We start from the raw sequence: 25625 nt of genomic DNA on the forward strand, positions 1-25625 counted from the left end.
TAGATTGGGAGAGAGACGTGAAAGGCAGAAAGAAGGGAAGAAAGTCAGGCTGCAAGGGAAGCAGCCTGGAGTGGGGTGGAGCAGCTCCCCAGCCTCTCCTTGTTTCCAGCTCTCACAAACCTCAACAGAAAGGGAGAAACAGAAAGAGAGAGAGGGACAGAGTGCGCAGCCACCCCCACCCCTGACTACAGGAGAAAGCAGTCCACTGATTTTCTGTATCCTGGAGCAATGTGCTCCGTGCAGCACAAGAGTTCCTGGGGCTCGCTTTCTCCTGGGTGGCTGCAGCCCTGGGCTCCCTCCCACCCCACTCCACTCCACTTGAAATAAGCCCCCTGCTCCTTACACCCCCACCAACTTACCCTGAAGCCTCCATTTTGCTCCTTCCTGATTTTAGGTGGGGGGAGAGAGAAAACGGAGCTCTGAAATGACTGCCTGCACTTTTAAAACAAGCAGCTGGTAGATGGACCTGGGGGGGGGAAATGGACGGATAAACAAACATGACTATGAGACAGAGCCCTGGCCAGCCCAAATCTTACCTTCCTGGACCCTCGACTCTCTTCTGGGCTCTGAGAACTGCCTCAGGCTGCTCCTGCTGCAAACAAGAGGGGCGGGACTCACCAGCACACGCTAGAGGGAAGTGGAATAGACACTCTAGCCCTCATCTCTATGGCTTTCATAGCCATAGAGACTTGAAGGACTAAAATCCTAGAGTGTCACTTCCGGCTGCCATTTCCCCCCCCCCGACGCCGGATTTCAAAAAAGCGGGTAAAGGGGGTCAAAAATCGGGGGTTCCCCTGCCCCCAGCGGGGGCTTGGCAAGCCTACCGGGGCCCTTGTATAGTTTTCTGAACTTGGTCAGGACCAAGTTCTTGCATAACAGGTATTTGCCATGATTGTGCACTGAACAAGGCATGGTAAACATGACGGTCTGAAGCTCAGTCTGGCAACGAATAAGTGCAAGAGATGGTTTCTCTTAGGAGGGAGTGCTATGTACTGTGAAGGAAATAAAGGACGAATCACAAGACTGGAAAGGATACTTTGCTTTAAATTGTCTCTACTGTCTGGGTCTTACTGCTGTGAACCAGATTTAGGCATGTAAATTAAAATTATTCCAACTGATTATAGCACATGGTAGCTTTTATGAATTTGTGTTGTTCTTTTTCATTTCATATCTGTATGACTGTACTGAACTTTTTGCTCCTATTCTGTCTCCATTGGCTTGGTTCAGAACCATAGATAAGCATGACATAAATGAATTGTTTAGCACTCGCTCAATCCCTACTCTGACTTTCCCTCCCATGCTGCAAGCAAATTGGTTACATCCTCTTCTGTGGCAAGTTATTGTTTGCCAGAGCATCTATGGTTTGTGCTAGTTTCCAGACTAGCATTTGTTCCTTGTTTGCAATACTCTTGGTCTGTCAATCTGCGTGGGAGCCAGTGAAAGATTAGATTTAGGATTATGGTGATGGTAGTGGTAGTGGTAATGATGGTGGTGAGTAACACTACTTAGGTGCCAAATGAATGAGAATGTCAGCATACCGGGTACCTACTTTTCTTTAGAAGAGAAACACAGAATCCTTGTCACCGACCCATTTCTTAAAGTAACATTTTTAGATGGTTTCAGGAGGCAGCCATGTTGGCGTGCAGTAGAAGAGCTGGACTGGAGTCCAGTAGCATGTTAGAGACCAACAAGATTTTGAGGGTATGAGCTTTCAAGAGTCAAAACTCCTGTTGTCAGAACCATTTAGATGTATTTCTGTTGTATTGTTTTAAATTATGTTGCTACCCACTTATAAGTGTTTTAGATAAATAAACTGCATTTGTAGCCAAAGTAAATGCCAAGCGCCTTTTCAACAAAAAGAATTGATAACGTAAATGAGGAACAGGCGGCCTTAGAGATGAAGGTCTGCTATAGACACCTGAGGTACTTTAGCATGATTAAACTGGTTATTAAAAAGTTTATATGCAGCTCTTGGTGACCTTCTCCCGGTATTTCATTTGATTAGTATAGGCAGGCTTTTGTATGACTTTAGTCAGATGATATATTGATTGAAGACTTCTGTTTCCCATCAAAGCACTCTAAAATAGAACTTCCTTCGAGGTCTGCCTCAAGAGGTATTTGGCAAGATTACCTTTTGGTCCCTTGGTTATTCAATGTTGTTATAAATAACATAATTCTGAATTGCAGAGTGATCAGTTCTTTCCTTTCATAACATTTTATTCTTGTGTTTCATCCTCCATTTGTTAGGAGATGTCTTCTATAACACTGAACAGTTATCAGAAATTAGGTAACTGGATATTGGATGACTATATTATTGAAGAAATTAAATCTTTTAAGTAGCTTTTATATTAGTCAACTGATCAAAGTTGAAAATGCATTTACTGCCATTGATGTGTCGCTATGTTTCATGTGGAAGGCAAACATTGTGTTTGTTATTTCTTTCTTTGAGAAGTCAATCATTGGTATTGAGATCAGATAAAGTGGTCTTGCTGTGACAAATGTCACTGGCACCTTGTTTTTTTTGTTTTTGTTTTTTTAAGAGAACCAGTTTGATGTAGTGGTTAAGAGCAATCTGGAGAACCGGATTTGATTCCCTCACTCCTCCACATGAAGCCATATGGTTAACCTTGGACCAGTCACAGTTCTCTCAGAGCCCTCTCAGCCCCTAAAAAAGAAGTCTGGCTTGCCACTAGCACAACTCTAAAAGCTAGAGCTTGAGGTTGCCAGACAATCTTCAGATCTCCCGGCTATTCTACACACAATGCCATATGGGTTTTTTTTGTTTTTTAAACTTGCTTGCATGTCATGACAAAACAACAACAACTAAAAATATGTGTGTGTTAACATTAGCCCAATCTCACCTCATGAAAGTGATGGTTTCATTTCATTGAGTATTTTGGTTAAATGATCTGTATTAGCTAGGGAACTAAGTGCGATTAATAGTCCCTAAGTATGTTTCCTTTGACCCTAAGTATGTTTCTCATTGAAACATAATGTTAAAACCTTGCTCATCCTTTTTTTCCACCTCGCAGGTGTGTATGGAGGTGCTGGGGGAGAGTTGAAAAATACCATGTCAGAACATTGTATCTATTTCTTCCACAGCTGGGGTTTAATTGGAATAAGCCTTGCTGTTTAGAATTAATGGTCACCCTTTAAAACGAACAAGGATTTTTTTATTACAGAATTCAGTATGTGCTGTGGTGATGTTGCACTCAGTAATTTTATTTTTGAGTGGTGGGCTGAAATGCATAAGATTGCAGTCTTAGGAAAAATAAAATTTTGCATGCTGTTTTGATAAAACAGTTAACACAGCTGAACCAAAGTTAAACAATTTTGTATCACTGATTTAAATGGGAAAGTTAAGTTAAATGGGAAAGTTAAGTTAAATGGGAAAGTTTCCAGTTGCAGTAAACATGATCTAAAAGTATCTAACTTTGGCTGGATCACACCCATGTTTACTCAGTCATTATAAGAGACGGAGTCTGTGTATAAAGGTAAGGCCTCTATACAGCAAACATACATCCACCCTGAATCGCTTCTTAAGCCTTTAGCCGTATTGGAATATTCTTCCAAAATAATGTGTGTTGTCTCAATGGAAGTGAATAGCAGCCATTAAAATGTTTGGAGAAAGAATAGGGGTACAGCTTGGTAGCGCCAGATCAGGCTGGGGATAAACATGTTCCCTGACCCAGCTAATCTCATCTATTGAGTTTCAAGCCTATTTCTATCTGTATAGTCTCAGTCTTCTTGTTGTTTTTCCTTGATCATGACTGTTATGTACTGTCTGGATATCATGAATCAGCTAATCCACCTCCTATGTTAAGCTTCAAGCCAGCCAAGGCTCCATCTAGCCCAAAAGCTATTGGTCGATTCGAAACAGCGGCCAATCACAAAGGAGCTGTTCCCTGAGCGGGAAGAACTCTGATTCGCCTTTATCCCAATAATGTGTGTTGTCTCAATGGAAGTGAATAGCAGCCATTAAAATGTTTGGAGAAAGAATAGGGGTACAGCTTGGTAGCGCCAGATCAGGCTGGGGATAAACATGTTCCCTGACCCAGCTAATCTCATCTATTGAGTTTCAAGCCTATTTCTATCTGTATAGTCCCAGTCTTCTTCTTGTTTTTCCTTGATCATGACTGAATGTGATAGAGTGTCAGAAACTGGCTTTTTTAGAGAGGAGATGAAAAATTTTAAAGGAATTATATGAATGGAGCTGCAAGAAGAAGGAAGCGCAAGGGCAGGACAACAATAGTATATTCCAGTAGTCCTACCAGCTTCCAATATGACCAGCAATGGGAATCCATTAAAAATTGCTTTTTTGTCTTTGTAGGCAGAACAAGATAATGGCCATCCTCTTCCTGCCTTTGCCAACCTACACATTGAAGTTCTGGATGAAAACAATCAGTACCCTTACTTCACAGAATCTATGTATGAGGGCTTTATTCTCGAGTCGTCCCCTGTGGGCACAACTATTGCTGATAATCAGAATTTGACATCTGCACTGCAAATCATAGCTTTGGATAACGACATAGAAGAGGTTGGTGCTGTTTCTCACTAAAACACTCCTGTTCTGTGAAATTCCCTATTCATTCACTAATGCTGGATATGTCATATTATAATTAGGAAAAAAAGAGCTGATAACATCAGAATATTGCAAAAGTCTTAATCATGTGACAAAAAGATTTCAGAATTTTATCAAGGAGTCCTAAAACCAACTCGTGCTTCCCGTACGAAATCACAATGCAGGGAGTGTTTCAGCTCAAACTATTACTTCTAGGATCCATTCCAAGAGCCGCGAAATATTTCCTCTAGTGGCTTTTGCAATTAAAGTGATTCAAGTTCAGGCTAGGATGGATACATGGCAAGTGACTTGTGGCAAGGGGTACAGGCTTCTTCTGATTAGTTCAGGGCTCTAGACAAATTTGGACAGAAGCAAGGAACAAAGGTTAATTGCAAGAGTGAGCTATCAGTGGGACAGATAACGAAGGAAGTTTTGGAAACCTGTGTCAGTTTGGGAAACTTCCAAGATATGTTTTTGCCCTTTAGAAGGTAATGAAATATTACACAGAAGGCAGGCCTTGGTGATTCCAGTGTTCTTGACTCTAAAATCTGAGGCAGGTGATACTATGGATGAACTCAGGCAGTTCATGGTAAAACATATATGTATATTATATAGCATAGGCTCTGACAGGATGGAGTGACCGTATGCCAAAGAGGATATAATCATTATACATACCTTATTATGCAAAGATAAGGAAAAAGTGACCTCTCTTTTTCTGTTTCACCATGTAGCCACTTTTTTCTCTGTCTGAGCAAGCCAATTAGATCGGCATACATCTTCATTTCCCCTTTTAGAATTTGCTATATGCAGCTGTTCTTTCTTTCTAATATCCCTTCCACTATATCTCGGAACTAGTCTCTCCGTGTCTTAGAATGTCTCCTGTCATGCATGATTGTCTTATCTTAGTAATGAAAAAGAGATAAGCTACTTCTGCTGAAACCACTCCTATCCCTCTTTACATCTGGCTACACTAGCATGAACTAGTGCACAAAAAAGGGGTCAGTTTTGGAAACATCAGGGCTGTGCGTGGTGGCAAATGGCCACTTGTATAATTTATAAACACTGAAATGTCATACATTTTAGAAGAGTCAAGGAGATGAACTAATACTGCTGAGAAGTTATGTTTAGAATTTTAATTTCAGGTGGCATTTGTTTCAAAAGCATAGGTTCGTATTGCTGAGTTCAAATCCCCACTTACCCAGGAAGGGTGACCTTAGGCAAATCACTCTCTTTCAGGCTGTCTTAGAGACTTACAGTAGATCCTCACCATTCATATCTATGGGCGGGGCATTTTTTGTAGAAAAAGCCCAACAGGAACTCATTAGCATAATAGGCCACACCCAACAGCAGAAACTCATTAGCATATTAGGCCACACCCTGACAGCACCACTCATTAGCATATTAGGCTGCACCCCCATGTTACCAGAAATGTGGTCATCCAGCCACACCCACCTTTTGATTCTTATTCTGTTTATTTTGTTTGTTGTCAAAACCCAGAGCTTTTTTTGTAGCAGGAACTTCTTTGCATGTTAGGCCACACCCCCCTAATGTAGCCAATCCTAATGAGTTTCTGCTGTTGGGTGTAGCCTATTATGCTAATGAGTTCCTGCTGGGCGTGGCCAACTCGGGAGCCAGCCGGAACTCCGTTCCTGTGCGTTCCTGCCCCAAAATAGCCCTGTCTATGGGGATTCTGTTCTTTAGATCACCACAAATGACAAAATATCTGAATACTAGAAGGGGGGAGGTTGCTGCCTCCAGGGATGGACCCACCTCCCTCCCCACCAGATGGGAGGAGGCTTGATCTGGGTGAGTTATGTTTGGCTGCAGCATTGCTGAGTGAGTCACAGTGGCCACCTCACCTGCCTAGATTGGGCAAGTTGCAAGGCAATGGTGCAGCCAGATATTGCAATGTGAATCGCTTGACTAGGTAGGCACAGTGGCACAGGTAGTTCACAGCTCACCTGGTGTGCACACTTTCTCCACACTTAAACAGAATGCTAACAAATGTGCAGTCATGGGCAGGGAATGAGCAAGCACACTCATACCCAGTTTCCCACTCCCAGTGTGTAGAGGGGTCATGTGGTCAGGGCTAGGTGCATCACATGGTCAGGCCGTGGACAGGAAATATGTGAAACTGTGAGCGACAAATCTATAGATGGTAAATATTGTGACAATAACATAGAAAGAACTATATATACTGCCTTGACCTCCCTGGAGGAAAAGCAGAATTAAAAAAAAATATTACATTTTTATTTAAAACTTCTCTATTCCACCTTTCCATCCTAATAGGGTTCCCATTAAAATATTTTGATATTAAAAATGTTTAAAATTACACATATACACAGAGAGTAATTCAGTAAAACCATATAAACACACATAGTACCAAAAACCTGGGGGGAGGCCAATAACAATTATTAACAAATGCTGAATAGATGTGGTAGTATTATATAAAGTGACACTGAGAGAGAGGCATTTTAGACTGTGGATTTTGGATGTCTTCCTGGTTGCCTTATCTCCTTTGATTTACACAAGATCAAGTTTGTTGCACATTTGGTGTCTGGACAGCAAGTTCTTGATCAGATTTTCAGGTGCTGCAAAATTGCATGGGTTAGCAGAAACCCAAATTTAGCAAACTGACTTTGATCTAAAACCTACAACTAGGAACAAACACAATTAGCTAACTTAATCTATAGGATAATTAAATTTGGTAGACCATATATGCCGTGTACTCAGATTTACGATCTTAATATCCATCCCTGTATTTGGAACCCATGTAGAAACCACTATAAAATGATTCTGCATGGTAGTACATCACATGAGAGCTATCTTCATACTCACATACAAATTACCCACATTATTGGGAGTATCCTCAAGGTTTTTTGAAATGTTTGGATTAGGACTAGGGGGATTTAGGCTGCAATCCTAAAAAAACCACTTGTCTTGAGAATGCTGTAGTGAAACCAAAATGAGGCCGAAGCAGCTAATTATGCTGGGAAATGAAGTTGGGTAAGAAAAGGCAATGAGTACCAGGTCCTTCAAAGAGCAGCCCACCTATCTGGAAAGAGGAGAAACTTGCTTTTTATCCTTTTCAGCAGTCCAAATACCAGTTTCCTTCCTCCTGTGCTGTTGGTGACAAGGCTAACTGGTGATATGTTCCCTTGACAATCAGTTTCCAGAAATAATGCATCATGTTTGAGCTGGCATTAACTAGATATGGATAAACCAGAGCTGGGTAACTTTGGCTTGCTATATTTTAGGGGTTTTTTTATTTGTTGTACTTATGAAGTTTTTCAATAGAGTATGCTGTAGGTAAATATATCAGTATGCCAAAAGGCAGGTGTATCAGTGAATATATAGACTTACAGATCTGCAAAAAGACTGAGAAGCAGAAGTAGAACTAGCCACATGTTATTTTTACAGTATATTTTATGGTATATTTTCAATCTAAAATATTTTCAGGCTATTTGTCAACTTTATTAGTTCACATCTGATTTAGGTATTAGCAAAATATATGTTTAATTCAAAGTTACAATATATTTTATCACCTACATTAAATCAAAAGAAAAAAGTGAAGATTCATTACAAATGTAATTCCCTTTGGGAGTTAACTCTGTGAGTTAATTGGAGTAGACAAACCCCTTGGATGCTGCAGCTTGTTTCGTGCATGTGAGAACACGAGCAATAGAAGACTTGAAAAATTAATGAAAATATGTATTCCCTCCTGAATAGAAAGATAAAAGTTAGTATTAATAATGTCACGGAGTTCACAAGCTAAGACATAGGATTAGATAGCACGTTAAGAATTAATTACAGGATGAGCCCTTCACATCATCTTGAAACTCCTCGTATTCTGTAGCAGAATTACTAGATCAAGCCCACGTAATTTGGTGACCCTCCAAATTGAACTCGGTTTATGAAACAAATCTGGGAAAGTGATATAGATCCTGTTATTTTAATAATCCAGAACCTTATTATAAAAGGTGACATCACAAATTTCACAAATTACCTAGCATCTTTCCTTTTCTTTTCTCTACTTTCCATCCTAGTATCTCCTTAACTCTCATGAGGGTTGGTAACTAACTTTCAGGCAGCCAGCTCCATAACTAATCTACAACTAATTTAACTTTCATGAATAGTATAATGACTGAAGTTTGAATATGTCTAACATTATGTGACTCCTCTTCTACAAATAGAGAATCGGATACAATTTGAAGGAAAAGAGGCTGCCAGAGTATAAGTGTTCATTTCAGTCCAAATTTCTAATCTTCTTGAGAACATTTTAGAAAATTCTGATAGTTAATGCTTTTTGCCTTTTTTTGCTTTTATATGTCTTATATTTATTTTGATTAAAGGTTCCAAGTATTATGAGCTTTTTTCATACTTACTTTTCATTCTCTGTGTTGTTGTTGTTTTTGCCCTGTAGGTTCTCCCAGGTGCCATTCCTGTAGGTATTTTAGGTGCTCATATTGGTGAATTAATCCCTCCTTGCTTGAGTTTCCTCTCCCATCTATCTTCCTGTGTGAATGTCTTTGATAAAGTAAAACAAAAATTTACCTTTTAAAAATAATTATTGTTTTCTTTTCAAAAATCTAATTCTGAATTAAGCCATTGTCTACTGATTCTCTCAAAAGCATCATAATTTTACTAATTTTAAATACTACTGTGCGTAATAGAATTTGGAAATTGTTCAAACAATAGTATAATTTTATAGTGATTTCCCCCCCTGATTGAAGTGGGTTTTCTGCCTTCAACTAATCTTTATATTTCCTACAGAGTAAAGTTAGAGTCCAGTGGCACCTTTAAGACCAACAGTTTTATTCAGGATGTGAGCTTTCGTGTGTATGCACACTTCGTTAGACAATGAAATGGAACTACAGATCATACTTGGATATATACAGAGTGGCTTGTTAAATTAACATGCAAAATAGTGAAGATGTTTTTTAGCAAATAAAAAGAATGACAAGCTTGGTTTCTGATTATCATCTGTTTGGGTTCAACTGAAGGAAAAATTCCATTTCATTGTCTGACAAAGTGTGCATGCACATGAAAGTTCACACCTTGAATAAAATTTTGTTGGTCTTAAAGGTGCCACTAGACTCTAACCTTGTTCTATTGCTTTAGACCAACATGGCTGCCCACCTTGATTTTTCTTACAGAGTGTTTACCAAAATTGCTACATCTGATATTCTCACAGAATAATTTTGATCGTGGTGCAGTCACATCCTTGGGATCATTCTCCATCTTCCTCCATCTCTTCCTCCTCTTCAGTGATTGATAATGGAAGACTTCCACTTTCGTAGCAAACTGTGTTTTGTATCCTACCACTCGTTTCCAACAATGGAATGGCACTGCCATTGTTAAGAGTGCAGGCAATTTCTTCCACCACCACCCTCCTACTGCAAACTCCTAATTTGCTTCCCATGCTGTTCTTGAGAGAACCCCCAGGACCCACATTTCAGGAGGCTTGGCAGGCTAAAGCAGGAGAGGGAAAACAGAAGACTGAATGTAGTCTGTCATTGCATTTGAACTACAAACTATGGCTTCCTATCTTCTCTGTCAGAATCAAAGCCCTGGTATAGTCCTAGTTTGGAATCCTGTTTTGAAAGCAAGAAAGTAAGCCATAGTTTCATACATTATAGCAAACCGGTTTCCTGTGGAAGTGCAAGTATTTTAATTACCAAGCTGTGCATGAGAGGAGGAGCTGGGGAGAAGGGAGCATGGGAACCTGAGCAAGCGCATTCAGATAACCACAAGCCATGGTTTGTGAGTATATCTTTAACTTGCCACAGAGTGGAAAAGGGAGTGACTGATTTCTTCTACCTATGCATCCATGCCTCATCTGAAGGCCAGAGATGTGTGTTACCTGGGCTGTGGATAAGATGCAGAGGTGTGAATCCCTCATGCTTTCTCTCTGCATCAGATCCCAAACCACACACTCTCTTTTAGGCTGTTTTTACACATGCTACACAAGCAACTTGGAGCATTTCTTTCTCTTTTTGTGTGAATGTTGAAAGCTAATGTGGGAATGAATGCTGAAAACAACTATTAAAAGATCACTGATTTAAGTGTCATGTCTGAAAACAGCCTACACTTTCCCCCTTGTTTACTGCATCTCTTCCAGGCTATTGCTGTGGTGGTGTTAGACCTACGGGAGCATGAGTGACTGTAGGCACTTTCTCTCAAAGTACCTCTGAGTCCTTAAGTTTTTCATTAGAAGTAAGAAAGAGAGAGAGAGAGAGAGAGAGAGAGAGAGAGAGAGAGAGAGAATTGTATTAGATGAACTCATCTTTCCAAGATTTTTATGATACATATTACAAAAATGTGTAGAAAATAAATGCTATTACTTGCAATAAAATCATATTAACAATTGGAAAGGGAAAGCCATGGTGGTGTGACTTCGGGGCTGAAAACTGGTTATGAAATGCTGTTTCAGCAGACTTGACCACGGGAGCACAATCTGTGTTGCTACAGCCATGGTTCAAGGTGCTGTTTTATTTATTCAGAAATATAAATGTGAGAGATCTTAAAAACTGTAACAAACTGAGGGAGGAAAACCTTCTCCCTCTTAGGGGCCTGTCTGTTTTGGAAATTTTATTTTGTAATCTTTGGTCATAGTGTTAAAATATGTATTGCCAGCTCATATTTATATAGAGGGAGACACACTAGGTTGAAGGCTTCTTCAGTGATTTGCAGCATTTCTATTGCTTTGGCTCAAATATTACAAACTTTGCAAAAGTTGAAGTGTAGGACTCCATCCTGTTAAAATTTGGTTAAGTTAGGCCCCTGCCACATGGGGGGAAAATATGCCCAAAATGCGGCTTTTTAAAGCCGCACCAAAAGAAACATGTGGCGGCGGGATCACATAGATCCCCTGAGCCGCTACGCAGTTCCTCCCCGGCACGATCAGATGCCGGGAGGAAGCTACTGAAGAGAGAGCGAGGCTGCCGAACTGCGCATGTGTGCACGTGCACAGTTTGGCCGGGAGCCTGGATTGCTCCAGACGACGGGCGCGACGGCGATCCCATGGCCACGCTTGCTGCGGTGCTTCAGGTAAGTCCTCCTCTGTAGGAGGTTCTTTTTTGCAGCGGCTTTTCTGGGTTTAGGGACGGATCGGGGATGGGTGCGCGCCGCTTCCCAGATGTTGCGGTGAGATCGCACCCGTTTGCTGCGCCCCCGATCCGTCCCTCTCCCGGGCCAAAATCTTCCGTGTGACCGGGGCCTTAAGGTTGCAAGTTTTCCTTGCTAAACATAGAACAAATTTAGAGCTCAGTGGCACCTTTAAGACCAACAAAGGTTTATTCAAGGTATGAGCTTTCATGTGCAAGGCTAAACATGGTGAGCATTGCCTTGATAAATAGTTGAGATTTACTTCTGAGCAAACATACATAGAATTGCACCACATTTGTTTAGTTCATTTCTTTAAAAATCAAGGTAATTGTCAATTACCAAGTGATGTGAGCTCCCTGTGTAAAGGAAGATCCTTCATTCTGCCTTTTTTGTGGACCGCTTGCTTTTTAGCACAGAAAGGGAATGCCTCCATCCCTTGTTTACACAATGTGAGGAACAGCCGCATCCTGACTGCCAGCAAGTCAAAGCTTTTGTGCACAAAGCCTACTGCATTAAGCATACTGGCAGGATTCTCCAGGCCTTCAATGAACAGATGCTTTGAATCCTAAATTATCATCTTTCCATTGGTGTGCTTCAAAAATATATATATTAAGAACTACCCTTTGTAGCAAATATGTGATCAGCTAATGGTAGAGTTCTGTTGCCATGATGTGGGGTTTTGTTTGGCTTGCAGGTGGTAATAGTTTCCTCCCTCCCTTCCCCACCACCACTGCCTTTTAAAGTTTGCTGCTGTGATAAAAGCTTTGAATATTTTCTTGCCTAAATAGAGTTATGATCAGATCTTGAATTATTTTGAAAGAATGTAGGTTTTTCCTCCAGCACTGCTGGTTAAAAGGGGAAATGGCGAGGTGGGGAATAGGGTCTCCCTCCGTCCAATTCAAGCAGAGGGTGCAATTGCTGCAATTTAGGTTCATTGTATTTTCCCTCTGCCCCCATTTCATTGTCAGTCCAGGTATTTAGTACTATTATTAAAACAGCTCCACCGTATACTACTACCATACCTTTGCAAGTAATAACCCTTCCTTTTGTTTCTTTTTGAAGACAAAGGATCCTGAGCTCCATCTTTTCCTAAATGACTACAATACGTTTTTCACTGTGACTCAGACTGGCATAACACGCTACCTCACCTTACTTCAACCAGTTGACAGGGAGCTTCAACAGCTGTACACCTTTTCGGTAAGCAATATGGGTTTTGTTTTTGACCCAGCATGACAACAGGTGTTCTTTCAAGCAAATAGATATTATTTCAAGCAAAGAATAGATATTATTATGTGAGATGGGCTTCCCACAGCCTATTGTCATCCTGACTGTTTTTACCTACATTGAAATGAGTGGACGTTATAAAGTGAATGCTAGCTAGAATCATGGCTAAAGCACAGGAAATAGCAGCCTGCAAGTAATGATTTGGAGCATGCATGCATTAATCAGTGACAGCTTTTTGTCCCCTTCATCCATATTTCCCCAAGGGTCATTTCACAAGCATAATGCTAAGCCAAGTCCAAATTTGGCATATGGGTGGGATTTAGCTGCAGTAGGAAAAAAGATGGATGCAATAAAGACACCTATATTTTTTCCATGCCATGCTTATAGCAGCTGCATGGGACAGTTTTCATAGGAAAATAGCAACAGGAGAATTGATTAACCCAACTCCACAGCACCATGACCCTTATCAAGTTTAGACTTACCTCCCCACTGCTTCTTTTCAGTTGGGAGATCTGCAAAACAGAGCTGGATCCTTATAAGCCCATTGACCTTAAGGGACAGAGAAGGGTTTAACTCTGTTTTTTTACTATACTGCTAAAAAGTAAGGTGTATAGAGGTCCTCTATGAACCAAAAAGAAAATAGATGTCTGATTTGAGTTTTCAAAAATTATTTCCTGTGATACACTTCCCATGCAAAATTCAGTGAGGGAAGACTTCAAAGTAATAGTTTTCTTCTCAGCACTGAAGTTGATATGTGATTAATAGTATATGTGGATTTTGCAAAAAACAAACAAACCCAAACCTAAAATATAAGTAAAAATAATCAGCTTGAGTTTCACTGGAATCAGAATGTTCACTTGTATTTCCCAACAATTTCCTCCTGTTGTCTGCTTCTTTGGAAGATGACAGCTTCCGATGGTGTGCAAGAAAGCCTACCAGTCACAGTCAATATCATTGTGATTGATGCAAATGATAACACTCCAGCCTTCTCCAACATATCATACAATGTCAAGATTTACACAGACATGAGGCCTGGAGAAAGTGTCATCAAGGTAATTGAATTGCTTCTTGCACTTGTTTTTTCGTACCACATTCTTATGCAAACCTTATAACAGGGCATGCTGAAATTTACAAAAAAAAATACACACCCAAAAACAAGTTCACAAAGAAATGAAACAGGGCTTTAATGACCAGCCTTTCAGATACTCTAGAGCCCTTCTGGGGAGTGGGAAGATTGATGGGTAATTAGAAAGTCTGGTTGGCTGACAAGCCTGCCAACTGTGACATGATTCTTCCTTAACTTCCTCCCAGGGCAAGTTCCAAGTCCTCCCCCAGCTCATATGGCACATCTCAGGCAATTTGAGAAAGTGCCGCAGAGTCAGAATTGCTATGCTGTTGAATCCCAGTAGGGCAATTAAGACTCTTCATGATTACATGGTAATGCCTCTTACACTGTCTCTGAACAGAACAGATGCTCATTCCTCTTTTTTTGTTTCCGCACTCACTGGTTCTGTTTTCTTGTCACTGATTCAAAGCAGCCATATACGCATACTGGACTAGTCAAGATTGGATGAATATGTGTTTCTTGCCATAGAAAGCGTGCAATGGCCCAAGCATCACTGCATACCTCTTTAGATAGGTATAAAAGTTATCCCTGAGAACATCCATGGACTGTAAATTGAGGGTTTTTTGATCTGTAGAGTCTTGTGAGCAGCAGTTCTACTTTGTGAGCTCCTGGCATTAAAGTTGTGAGTGAGCGATTTGGCTTCTGCGTAAATCAGTTGGCTCTGGAGCCATCCTTCCTGAGCTAAGACAAAAATCTGTGAGCCGGAGGCTTAAAAACTGTGAGCTAGCCCACACTAACTCAGTTTAGAGGGAACACTGGTGTGAACACATGTTTACAAACACGTGTATTGTTTTGGAACCCAGCTGAGAAATCTAAAAATGGCTAAGACTCTCCATTAAATGTGCCCACAGTAGCACATCTAGTGTTTGCTCCAGCATAATGCTTGAAACAGCCTTAAAGTATTGGTGGACCTGACAGGAAAAGTAGATTGAGGACAGAGAATTAAGCAAAATAAAATGAGTAGATTTGAGAGAGCATTATAATTTCCAGTTTAAATACTTCATCCAAGATCAGTGTCAGAGGAATCCAGGAAGAATGACTGGTCTACCAACAGCAGTTTCCCTTTCCACTGTTCTCGCAGCAAATCTACCAGCTGATATTTGAATTTTGAGGAATACAAGGGGACGGTTGCAATGGATGGTAGGGTGAGTGGTGATACCTACTGAAAGTGTAATCCCCTCCCCCCATATTTATAGGGTATCTGTGCCTACACTCTTGAACTGCAGCTGTAGACTAAACATGAACTGATGACCCTGTGTCTGAAACGCAATGTTCATGAAGTGTTCAAGTTTTCAAACTAATTTCTGTAATCTGAGCATTAGTCAGAAATCCAGACACTTTTAATTCTAATCTTGACACAGACTCTTGCCTTGTGAAAGTCAAATACCGTTCTCTAGTCTACTGTCTAGCATTTCTCTGACAGTTTAGGAATCATTATTCAGAGTATCTTACAGAAATCTCCAGGAACTTCACACTTACTAACATCGTAATGTTCTATAAAACATTCTTACCGTGTACTATGCACCAGAAAAATTGTAAAAAATATTATGTTATAATGAAAAATGGGAAGGAACAGGAATGTAAAGAATCCACTGTCATTTTTTCAGTGCAGAAGTCATTTTCAATAAGAAAAGCAATGGGAGGAAGTACTTTTCTTGCTATTGTTTCTGACATAGTTGACTGTCTTCGGGGGGGGGCACATTATATAAGTCCTTTTAGGAGCTTGTATTAAATATCACTGAGGACAAATTAGAATTTACTTTAGCTTTTGCATTGGGATCTCTGAGCTTTGTATACACTGTTAGAGCATTCCTCCAACTGAGTTTTATAGTAGGTCTCTAATACATTCCCCACCGCAAGCCATATTTTAATCACTGCTTACTAGAATTATATATTTATATGAATACAGAGATTCAGACCAGTAATTTTGTTTATATTGTAGTTGGACAGCTAATTCTTTTAGGCTGTTTTGAAGATAACTGTTCCAATTTCTTCATCTGTGAATGCCATTATCTTCACTTACCATAGACTATTTAACTAATGATGTTTTGTCTTCTACAAAGACAAAAAGCATTCAGATAAATGAGAACTTAGCCATTGATTCCAAATGAATCAAAGCCATATGCTTTCACATGCAATTATAAATGACAAGAAGATGAACTAATGGGGTACTCTAGAACTGAGAGATACAAGTCCCAGAAAGATTGGGACAAGGTTAAAATGGGACACAGCGGCAGGAGGCTCAAAGAAGCCAGTTAGCAGCTTAGTGGCTGTTTCAAATCAGCAACCACAGAGCTGTGCAAACCTCCTCAGCTTGCTTCCTCTTTATTACCTTCTTTATCCACTTCATTATTTATTACATCAGGCTCCTCTTCCAAACAATTTTATAAGCACTAATAGGGCATTCTATCTTCCATCATAAGAGCCTAAAACGCCCTACAAATCGCCATCTTCAAAGCAAGAAAAGAAAAACATGATAGCCAGCTGATTATTTTTTTACCTTAAGGTGGTGGTCCAACACACATTGGATTATTGAGGTTGTGTGACAGGCCAGCTGCCTGGGCCCAGCCGGGGCAAGGACCACAGGGGTGGTGCTGGAGTTGTCTGGCTAACCACCAGCCATGGCAACTGGATTTTTGGGTACCCACAAGGGTACGGCCTGTGGGGAGAGTGTGGCTTGACATGCAGTCTGTGGGGTGAGGATAGATCATGGCCTCCGCCACTCAGGGGGGAGGGCATACACCTGAGTATGCATGAGTCTGACTGGGCTGGTAGCTGATGGGGAATGAGGCTCCAGGGGAAGGATGACCTGTTCAGCAGGGCCTTAAAGGTGGTAATACAGCACTCCTACTGGTGGCCAGCAAAAGAAGAGGAGATTGACAACTTGTAGTCAGGCTGAGGGAGTGTACCTATAGCCCACTGGGGCCAGTAAATGTAGTTTCATGAACTTACTGGCATCTGGAGTGTTGATTCCACTCCATGGAAGATCAACCCCTACAGAGTCTACTGCCACCGGGTACCCTACATGTGGCCAGGAGATGCCCATCCCACATTTGTTCATCTTCTTTTTCTAGCTGGAGTAAAATCTTATGTATCCATCATAGTAGATGCTCTTTTTGTTTTATAATCAGCTGCTCAAATTCAGTCGCATCTCTTAGAACTTCACCTTCAATACTCATGATCACCTTTAGTCTTGAGACTAATTGATACTATATCAGCCATTGAATGTTTACATATTCATCTTTAATATCTTGCCAAGTTTTGAGTTTCCCCTGAGTGTTTATCATCATGTGCTCAAGAAATTCCAGCGTGTAAACCATATTTTCAAAAGTCCATCTCTGATTACATGACTTCTTTCTTGTGTTATTATCTTTTTAGTCGATTTCTTAATCCATAAATATTGTGTAGGCCTTCATCAAGATCTGATGATTCTAATTTTACTAATCTGAGTTTTTAATCCAGTCCACTATCCTTGTTGCTGTGTTATGCCAATAAAGGTTTATGCAAGAATTAAAATCTCTGCTTATTGGTTTGAGTATATTCCATGCATCCAGCTCCAGAATGCAGGACCACAGCCCATATTTTGTAAGACATTCAATAAGAAAGGCCATATTGTCGAACGCTTTCTCTGCATCTCGAAATAGAAACACTGCTTTCTTTCTGTTCTTATTCACAAATCTCTCTGTGTGTGCATGTGTGTGGACTGGTGGGTTTCATTTCATTGTGTTTGAAGAAGTGTTTATGCACATGAAAGCTTACACCTTGAATAAAGGTTGTTGGTCTTGGACTCAAACTTTGTTCTACCCTCTTCATATGCTGGCATTAAATATGCCTCTTGCCATGTTGGGGGTATTGTCTTCTTTTCCTTTATCTACTTCTTCAAGATGTTTATAATACATTGCTGTCAACCTGTCCAGTCCTGGTGCTTTATCCGTCTTCATGTTCTGTATTGCTTGAGAGATTTCTTGAATTGTTATTGTTTGAGTTAATATTTTTCTATGTTCTGACATAAAATTTGCAATTGGGATGTCTTTTAAATATTCTCTTCTTCTTTCTTCTGAAAAAAAATTCTTTTTGGATATCTATTTGTTATTATTTATCACATGTTAGAGTTATACACAGGAAGTATATAATATTATAAAATATGTAACCTTTTGTATAATCCTGAGAGAACACTAATAGTTCCTGTATTTCTTTTTCTGCATATGTAATTTGATCTCCTTTCTTTACACCCGTTATTACTCTTTTTTCCTCTTTCCTTCCTGAGATAATACACCAGATATCTGCCAGGTTTATCTGCATGTTCAAAACATCTTTGTTTTAGAAATTTAATTTTTTTATGTACTTCACCTACATATCTAATTGTTTTTATTGATTAATCTCTGCTAGTGTTTCTTATTATTGTTTTTATGTTCTTGTTCCAATCTCTGATTTTTTTGCTGTTATTATGTTAGTTTGTTCTAATCTTTCCCGCTTTTTTTTTTTGCAGCTGCTAGTAGAATTCCTCTGAGAAAAGCTTTACTTGCTTCCCAAATTATAGCTGGAGACATTCCTTCTGTGTTGTGCATTTTAAAAACTTTTCCAACCCCCCCCCCCCATCTCTCAGAAAACTTCCTGGGGAACTTGTTCCATGGCAGGTCAGGGTCCATGGTTCTGCAAGACCATGGCTTCTGCCACCCCCACATGAACCCAGTGCTGGGCTTGCATGCAGGAGGTGCTGTCACAGCTCCCAGCCTCAAGTGAGGAGAGGGGGGACCCGGCTCATGATCCTTGCCCCTGCTTACCTCTCAGTGCATCATTGCCCCTTTGGGTCAATGGGAGAGGTCAGCCTCGTTGGGTATCAGCGCTAACTGCTTACCCTGTAGTTCCAAGTGCCCTCTCTGTGCTTATCCCATCACCAAAATGCCTTGCCACTCGGTCTAAGTCCACATGGCAGGGAGCTCCAAGACAGAGTCCCGTGCCACAAACCCTACCTATGGAGTTGCAAGGTATCCTGGCAGAAGTTTTTGTAGAATGAGGGGGCTACAATTGTGTACTGGGGAGGGGGCTTGGCCACTGTGGGGTGGGAGGTGACTGGCAAAGCCTGTAATCAGCATCTTGAGCTCCCCCAAGCCTAATGGATGGGGCTGCAGCTGTGGGGAATGATTTGATTTTCACATTCAGTGGGCACCTATGGGCTACACCATATTTTTTTGTTGGCCTAACTTTTCGCATCTGGCAGGGGGTATTCCCAGGCTGAAAGGGTTCAGGGAGCCGATTACCTCTGGTTACACCCCCAGAACCACCCACAATCATGCCAGTGCAAGGGCCAATGCCCCAGTTGCACCGATGCGTGGCTGCTGCGATCTGCCACTGGAGGCTTGCGCCATTGTGTCATTTACACTGGTGAAGGGGTAAGTTGATTCCCCGAGTGCTTTCAGCCCCCCTCCCCTGGATTGCTCTGCCCATCTCCATCTTCTTGATTCTGTATTGTATTGCAAGACCGCTTCTATGGGATTGTGGTCTGCAAATATCTTCTGTTGAATCTCTACTTTTTCTACATTCATTGTCAAACGTTTTGATATTCAACGCATGTCTATTCTTGAATTTGTTCGATGTCTGTTTGAAAAGAAGGTAAAGTTTCTGCCCTATGGACTTTTGATCCTCCAGGCATCTTCTAATTCTTGAATTCCCATGTATTGAAATACATTTTTAGGTAATTTTCCACCTTTAATATTTCTTGATCTGTCTTTTTTGGGGTCTAGTACTCCATTCTTATCTCCAAGAATCATTATTTCCTCATCTTAGAAGTCTAGCATGGTTTGGGGGGAAATCTTAAAAATCATTTAGTGCATAGATTGTTGTTATTGTGCATATTTTGCCTTCCAGAAGTCTCATTTTTTAGAATTAGATATCTTCCATCTGAGTCTCTTAATTCTTATAATAATTCTGATTGTGGGTTGTTTATGTAAATGGCTACTCCACATGTTTTGTTTTGTGCTGAAGCAAGATATGATTTGCCTAATTTTTTATTGTTACAATGTGTTTGAATTTCTTCTTTATATAAGTTTCTTGTAGGCATAATATATCAGTGTTTTGTTTGTTTCACCTGGTTGAAGATTTTTGTGCATTTGAAGGAGAATTCGGTCCATTGGTATTTATTGATACTATTTTTATTTATCCATTTTGCCCTGATGTTGTTCCACATCTGACTTATCCTTTTATACGCCTTTTTCTTCTTCAGAGTTTTTGGTCTATGAACTTTGCTTTGAGCTGCTAGCAAATTGCTTTGAGTTACTTGTAGGTTCTACTTCTGTTCCTTTATACAAGTCCTCTGCTGGGAGTTCTTTGGCCAATTGCTTAGCTTGTTCCTCTGTTGTGATTGTTTTTCTTCCTTTTGGTAAGAGTTCCTCTATTGCAAATGGTATTCTGCAGTGATATTTTATTTATTTATTTTGTAAAAAAATCTGTCTCAAAGTCAAAATCTTTCCTTTCCTTGAAAATCTTGAAAGATTTGTACTTCTTTACCTGCAACCTTGAGTGATGATTTCCTTTAGTTCTTTAGTATTGCATCTCATGTTTTTTTGTAGGTGAATCGAACCAGTATATCTTGAGGTAGCTTATTCATGAATACAACTCTTGAATTCACTCTAAAAATCTGATTAATATCAGGAGAGTCTTCTATCTTCAAATAATTTTGAAGTAAATCGCTAAAGCTTTTTTCCAAATTTGGCTTTCCAAAATCCTTTGAGATTCCTCTAAAAGTTTCCAGGATTTCACTTCTTTGTTCTGCCTTCTTGATCTGAAGATCCTGCTTTTCTAAATGTGTGTCATCCTTCTGTGTCTCTTTGATTTTTATAATTTCTTGTGTTTTTCTTGTTATTTTAAAATTAATTTCTGATAGTCCAGCCAATATCTCTTGACACACTTCTTGAATGTTCTTCTGGATTCTTTCCTAAGATTCTTGAACATTTCTCTGAATACTCTGAATATTCTTTAAGGTTCTTTTCTCTGAATCTTGAATGGTCTTTTAAGTTCTTCCTTCAAATTGTTTCCTTTGGTACACCAGTGTTCACGATAATTTTCCCACTATTTCTTTAATTCTCTGGTCCTTATCTGTCTAATCTGTTTGATGTGTTTCTGTTGCCATTCTCCTTTTCACTCTTCTTTTTAAAAATATTATACACACGTTCTATATATTATTCCCATATACAGTTTACTATGCATATATTATATGCACAACAAAGTTCATACTATTTTAGTAGCTCAGCTAAAATGTATTTCCATTAAGATAAAAATGGTATCTACTGTTCTTATAAAAAGTGCGAAATATAGCAAGTAATGAATGTTCTGAAAGAATATAGTATAAATAAAAAGGGTAGCTTATCTTCTAATCATTACGTCACAAACATCAATCTACCACCAACAAAACATTTTTTCTATTAAAATGAAAATTTAGTAAAGCAGGTGAGAAAGGCGATAAATGAGAAGGGAGGAAAGGGGAGGGGGAAAGGGAGGGGAATAAACAAGGAAGTTTTCTGGTATGCTGATTCATCTAAGGTCTTCAGGAAAAAAACAAAAACCCAGATGGTTTCATGTTATTTTTTCTTTCTATGGGATTTCAAATATCCAAATAAGAAAATGTATAACAGAGGAAATTAAATAGATCTTTTTTCTGATGAGCTTACTGTCTAGCAAAACAGAGTTTTATAAAATCCCCACTGCATCACATCACAGCTGAAACACTGAACGCTTCAACTAAACATCTTTCATCAAAGATAGAAAAAAAATTAAAAGATAAGAAAGAGTAAAAGTAAACATGAAAATAGCCAATTTGATGTTCTGCAGAGTAGATAATATTTAAAAAGAGCTTCACTTAGTATTTTTGCTCTATTATTGAAGCTGGGATTTTCTTGGAAAGCAACCAAATGCCATTTGGCCAAAATAAAGTTCTTTAAAACTGGTTACATAAATCTCTTGCTGAATAGCTGTAGTTAAAGATCAAAGTTTATCAAAAGCCTTGATCCAAAAGGCATACATTTTTGAGGGGGGTCCCCTCTTACCACTGTATATTGGAAGCTGACTTCAAATGCTGCTGGTAGTCTGCTAGTAGCCTGCCTGTATTTTCAGTTATTATTGCAGTTCCAGGAGTCCAAAATTGCAAAGATTGCTGAATCCAGATTGATTTTTAAAAAAATAATAAGAGGGAAAGGATTGCTTGTGGTCAGCTGACCTTATTCACAAGAGGCCCTCCTTGTCTCAGCTGCTCTTGATATTTCCAGAACCCGGGCGGAAACCTGATTTATCAAGCCCCCCATGGGTTCACCTATCAGTTAGGTCTCCCCCCCCCGGGAAGAGAGGTAAGGATAGAGAAGTAAATTCCCTCCTTCTCTGGCATTGTTTGCCCCACAGCGAGAAAGGACTGGAGCCTTTGAAAGTGCTCCTTATCAGGTCTCCCATGTTCCCTAGAAGTTCCAAGATGCCCATCCCACATGACAGGTTGCCTAGCAGCTACCTTCATGATTCTTTATTACTCCCTCTCCACTATTCATGATCTATATAATATCATGACAGGCTTAAGCATGAAGCTAGCTATGAAGCAGAGACAGTGGCTCCTAACTAATTTTTACAGGTATGACGTGGCAATAGCTCCTCTTCCATGATCTTATTGGGTGAGCAAACTTAAAGTACCTGGTGAAGGCCTCAGGAGGCTATCTACAATAACAATTGGCTACAGATTCAGCAATAAAGATTCTGGAGGGGGGGGGCTTAGACCAGTGGTGGACCATCTGTTTTGCATACAGAATGTCCTAGGTTCAATTCCCACCATTGTCAGTTAATAGTAGGTGACGTGAAAGACCTCTGCCTCAGACCCTTTGAAGGCCACTCTCAGTCAGAGTGGACAGTACTAACCTTTATAGACCAGTAGTCTGATTTAGTTTAAAGCAGCTACATTTTGTGTTCAACTACATTTTGAGTTAAAGGAGAGTCCATAGAAGCACACTCACAGTTTATACATGTCAAAAACATGACTGTCAACTTGTTAAGTACCAGGCTAAAAAAAAATCATGAAAACAGCAAAATTATTTTGAATACCCACAGTAGTCTTCTATCGCACTGGAATGCCATCATTTTGTTCAAAATATTTTAGATTTCAGAAACAAGGAGACTTGAGGAGTTATTACTCAGGATGCATCACCTTTTGGACAGTTAATAGGTTATTTCCCTTATTAGTGACTGATCTCTAGAGCACCATAAGCATATCTGAAGTTTAAAAAAACTAGTGTATCTATTTAGTAGCCTTCCCTAAACAGCCAAAACATATAACTTGTGATTCATCAGACAGAGTACCTCTTCACCTAAAATAATTTTCTGCTTGCCAAGCCAAACAATTGTCAAGAGGTCACAAGTGTTCGTTATTCAGCATGCTGTCTGATAAGAGGGAATGGGATACTTTGCCAGGCAGGTGGAAAGAAATAGAATATTGAGCAAGGGGATTCACTATCTGGGTGGACTGCCTGTGGATGAAAAATGAAGGCTTTCATATAAATGCTAATAGAGCTGTACTGCCAACACCAGCAGTAATCTGAAGAAAAGACATACGCTCGTAACTATGACTGAAAGAAAAGAATGGTTCTGATTTTGTCACTGGGTTTCGATAGTGAGCCTTTTCAAATAATAACTATACCAGCAATAAATTTTATATACCCTTTTTCAAGTGCTCCACATATATTATCGCAGTAATCCTTGTGCATTCTCTAAGGAGCAGCCTAGTATTAATGTCCATGTGCTATGAATGGGAGTGTGCAGAGCTGAAACACAGTGAGTCCCCTACGGCCAGAAAACATGCACAAGACTGAGATAAGACTTGTACCTGGTACTTCCACTTCATTGCCATGCTCTTACCCTCTCTGTCTCATCCCTTATCTTCCTCTAAACATCAACATAAGAGGACTCATAGTCATTGTATTATATTTAAAAAAATTGTATATAGATATGCTAACTCTCCCACTTGGCAGCATGGGGGCTGGGTGACTCCTTAAGTTGATGGTATATCAGAAAACTTTCTGCCATCTTACAAGGAAAAAACCCAAATGCAATGCATTAAGAGAAGGTGACAGTGTTTATGACTATCAAGTTGGTTATTACCTGTGACAGATGGTCTGGGGTGTTAGAGGTAGGGTTTGGATGCAGACTGTGGGAATAAGCAAAGACACAGACACTATCCTGAGCAGGTGAGGGAACATATACATTTTCCAAGTAAATAGAAATTTTAGAGTAATGCTAAAAAGTTCAGTTTATTTCATTTCCAGTCCACAAACCAAAAATCATAGCTCTTAAAACATATACAAAATACCTTGTCATATAGACAACCTTTTTAAAATCCCACTCCAACTGCAATAGATAAGAATTCTGCCACTGATAATGTAATCCGTCATTTGTACCAGAAAGGAAATATGAAACCACAAATTCAGATGATCTCCTAAAAATTAGTTGTAGATTTTCCAGGTTGTATGGCTGTGGTCTTGGCATTGTAGTACCTGACGTTTCACCAGCACCTGTGACTGGCATCCTCAGAGATGTAACACAGAAAACTGGAGTACTCTCTGTGTCAAGGTGACAAGAAAAATTGGTCAAAAGACTTTTTATTTTCCATTAATATCACATTTTACATCTTTTTGTCAGTTGGTTAAATATTCCCTTTTCCCTCCCTCCCCCAAAAGGCTTCCCGCAATGCACTTCCCTCATGTCCCTCATAGATAAACTCAGGATAACATCAAGTACTTAATATTGTTCTAAACATAGTAAATTTTGTCTCACATCCCAGTTCTTTTCTAAATATATCTTAAAGTCATTCCATTCTTCGAAAAATTCTTGGTCTTCTTTGTTGTTCAATTTTTTAGTTATTTTGTCCATCTCAGCCATGAACAGAACTTTTTGTATCCATTCTCCCAGGTCTGGTATTTTTTCTTGCTTCCAATATTGAGCATATATCATTCTTGCCGTTGTTATCAAATACCAGAACAATGTCTTTTTTGTTACATTCAGTTCTTCCATTTTTAAACCTAAGAGCAGAATTTCAGGTGTTTTCTTAAAAGAACATTTTAGAATCTTTTGCATTTCGCTGTGGACCTTTGTCCAAAAGTCCTTAGCTTTGTCGCATGTCCACCACATGTGATAAAATGAGCCTTAATGTTTTTTACATTTCCAACATTTGTTAGACATATTCTGGTTCATATTTGCTATTTTCTTAGGTGTCATATACCATCTATACATCATTTTGTAACAATTTTCTTTTACATTAGTACATACAGATAGCTTCATAGAATTTTTCCACAAATATTCCCATGTTTCTATGGTTACTTCCTTATTCATATTAACTGCCCATTTTATCATTTGCTCTTTTACAGATTCATCCTCCGTAAACCATTTCAACAGTATTTTATACATATTAGAAACCATTTTCCTCCCCCCACTTTCCCAAACAGTTTCTATTTCGTTTCTATCTTCTCTAAAACCATAGTTCTTCTTATCCATTTTAAAAACATCATAAATCTGCATATATTTCAACCATTCTTAAAAATATTGAATTTCATCCTGCCCTTTCATTATCCATTCTGTTCCTTG

The 25625-nt window shown here is 39.5% G+C and overlaps 1 protein-coding gene across 1 annotated transcript in view; it reads left to right on the forward strand.

Moving 5' to 3' along the window:
• Window positions 1-25625, forward strand: part of LOC107116036 (protocadherin-15-like) — a 456694-nt gene that overhangs the window by 144676 nt on the left and 286393 nt on the right. The window contains exons 5-7 of the mRNA XM_015417887.1: window positions 4331-4537; window positions 12731-12865; window positions 13795-13944. Of these exons, the coding sequence (XP_015273373.1) occupies window positions 4331-4537; window positions 12731-12865; window positions 13795-13944 (492 nt within the window). The remainder of the gene's footprint in view (window positions 1-4330; window positions 4538-12730; window positions 12866-13794; window positions 13945-25625) is intronic.

The sequence above is a fragment of the Gekko japonicus genome, unplaced genomic scaffold, assembly GCF_001447785.1.
Source record: "Gekko japonicus isolate JY-2015 unplaced genomic scaffold, Gekko_japonicus_V1.1 scaffold528, whole genome shotgun sequence".
In the NCBI taxonomy this organism is placed as follows: domain Eukaryota; kingdom Metazoa; phylum Chordata; class Lepidosauria; order Squamata; family Gekkonidae; genus Gekko; species Gekko japonicus.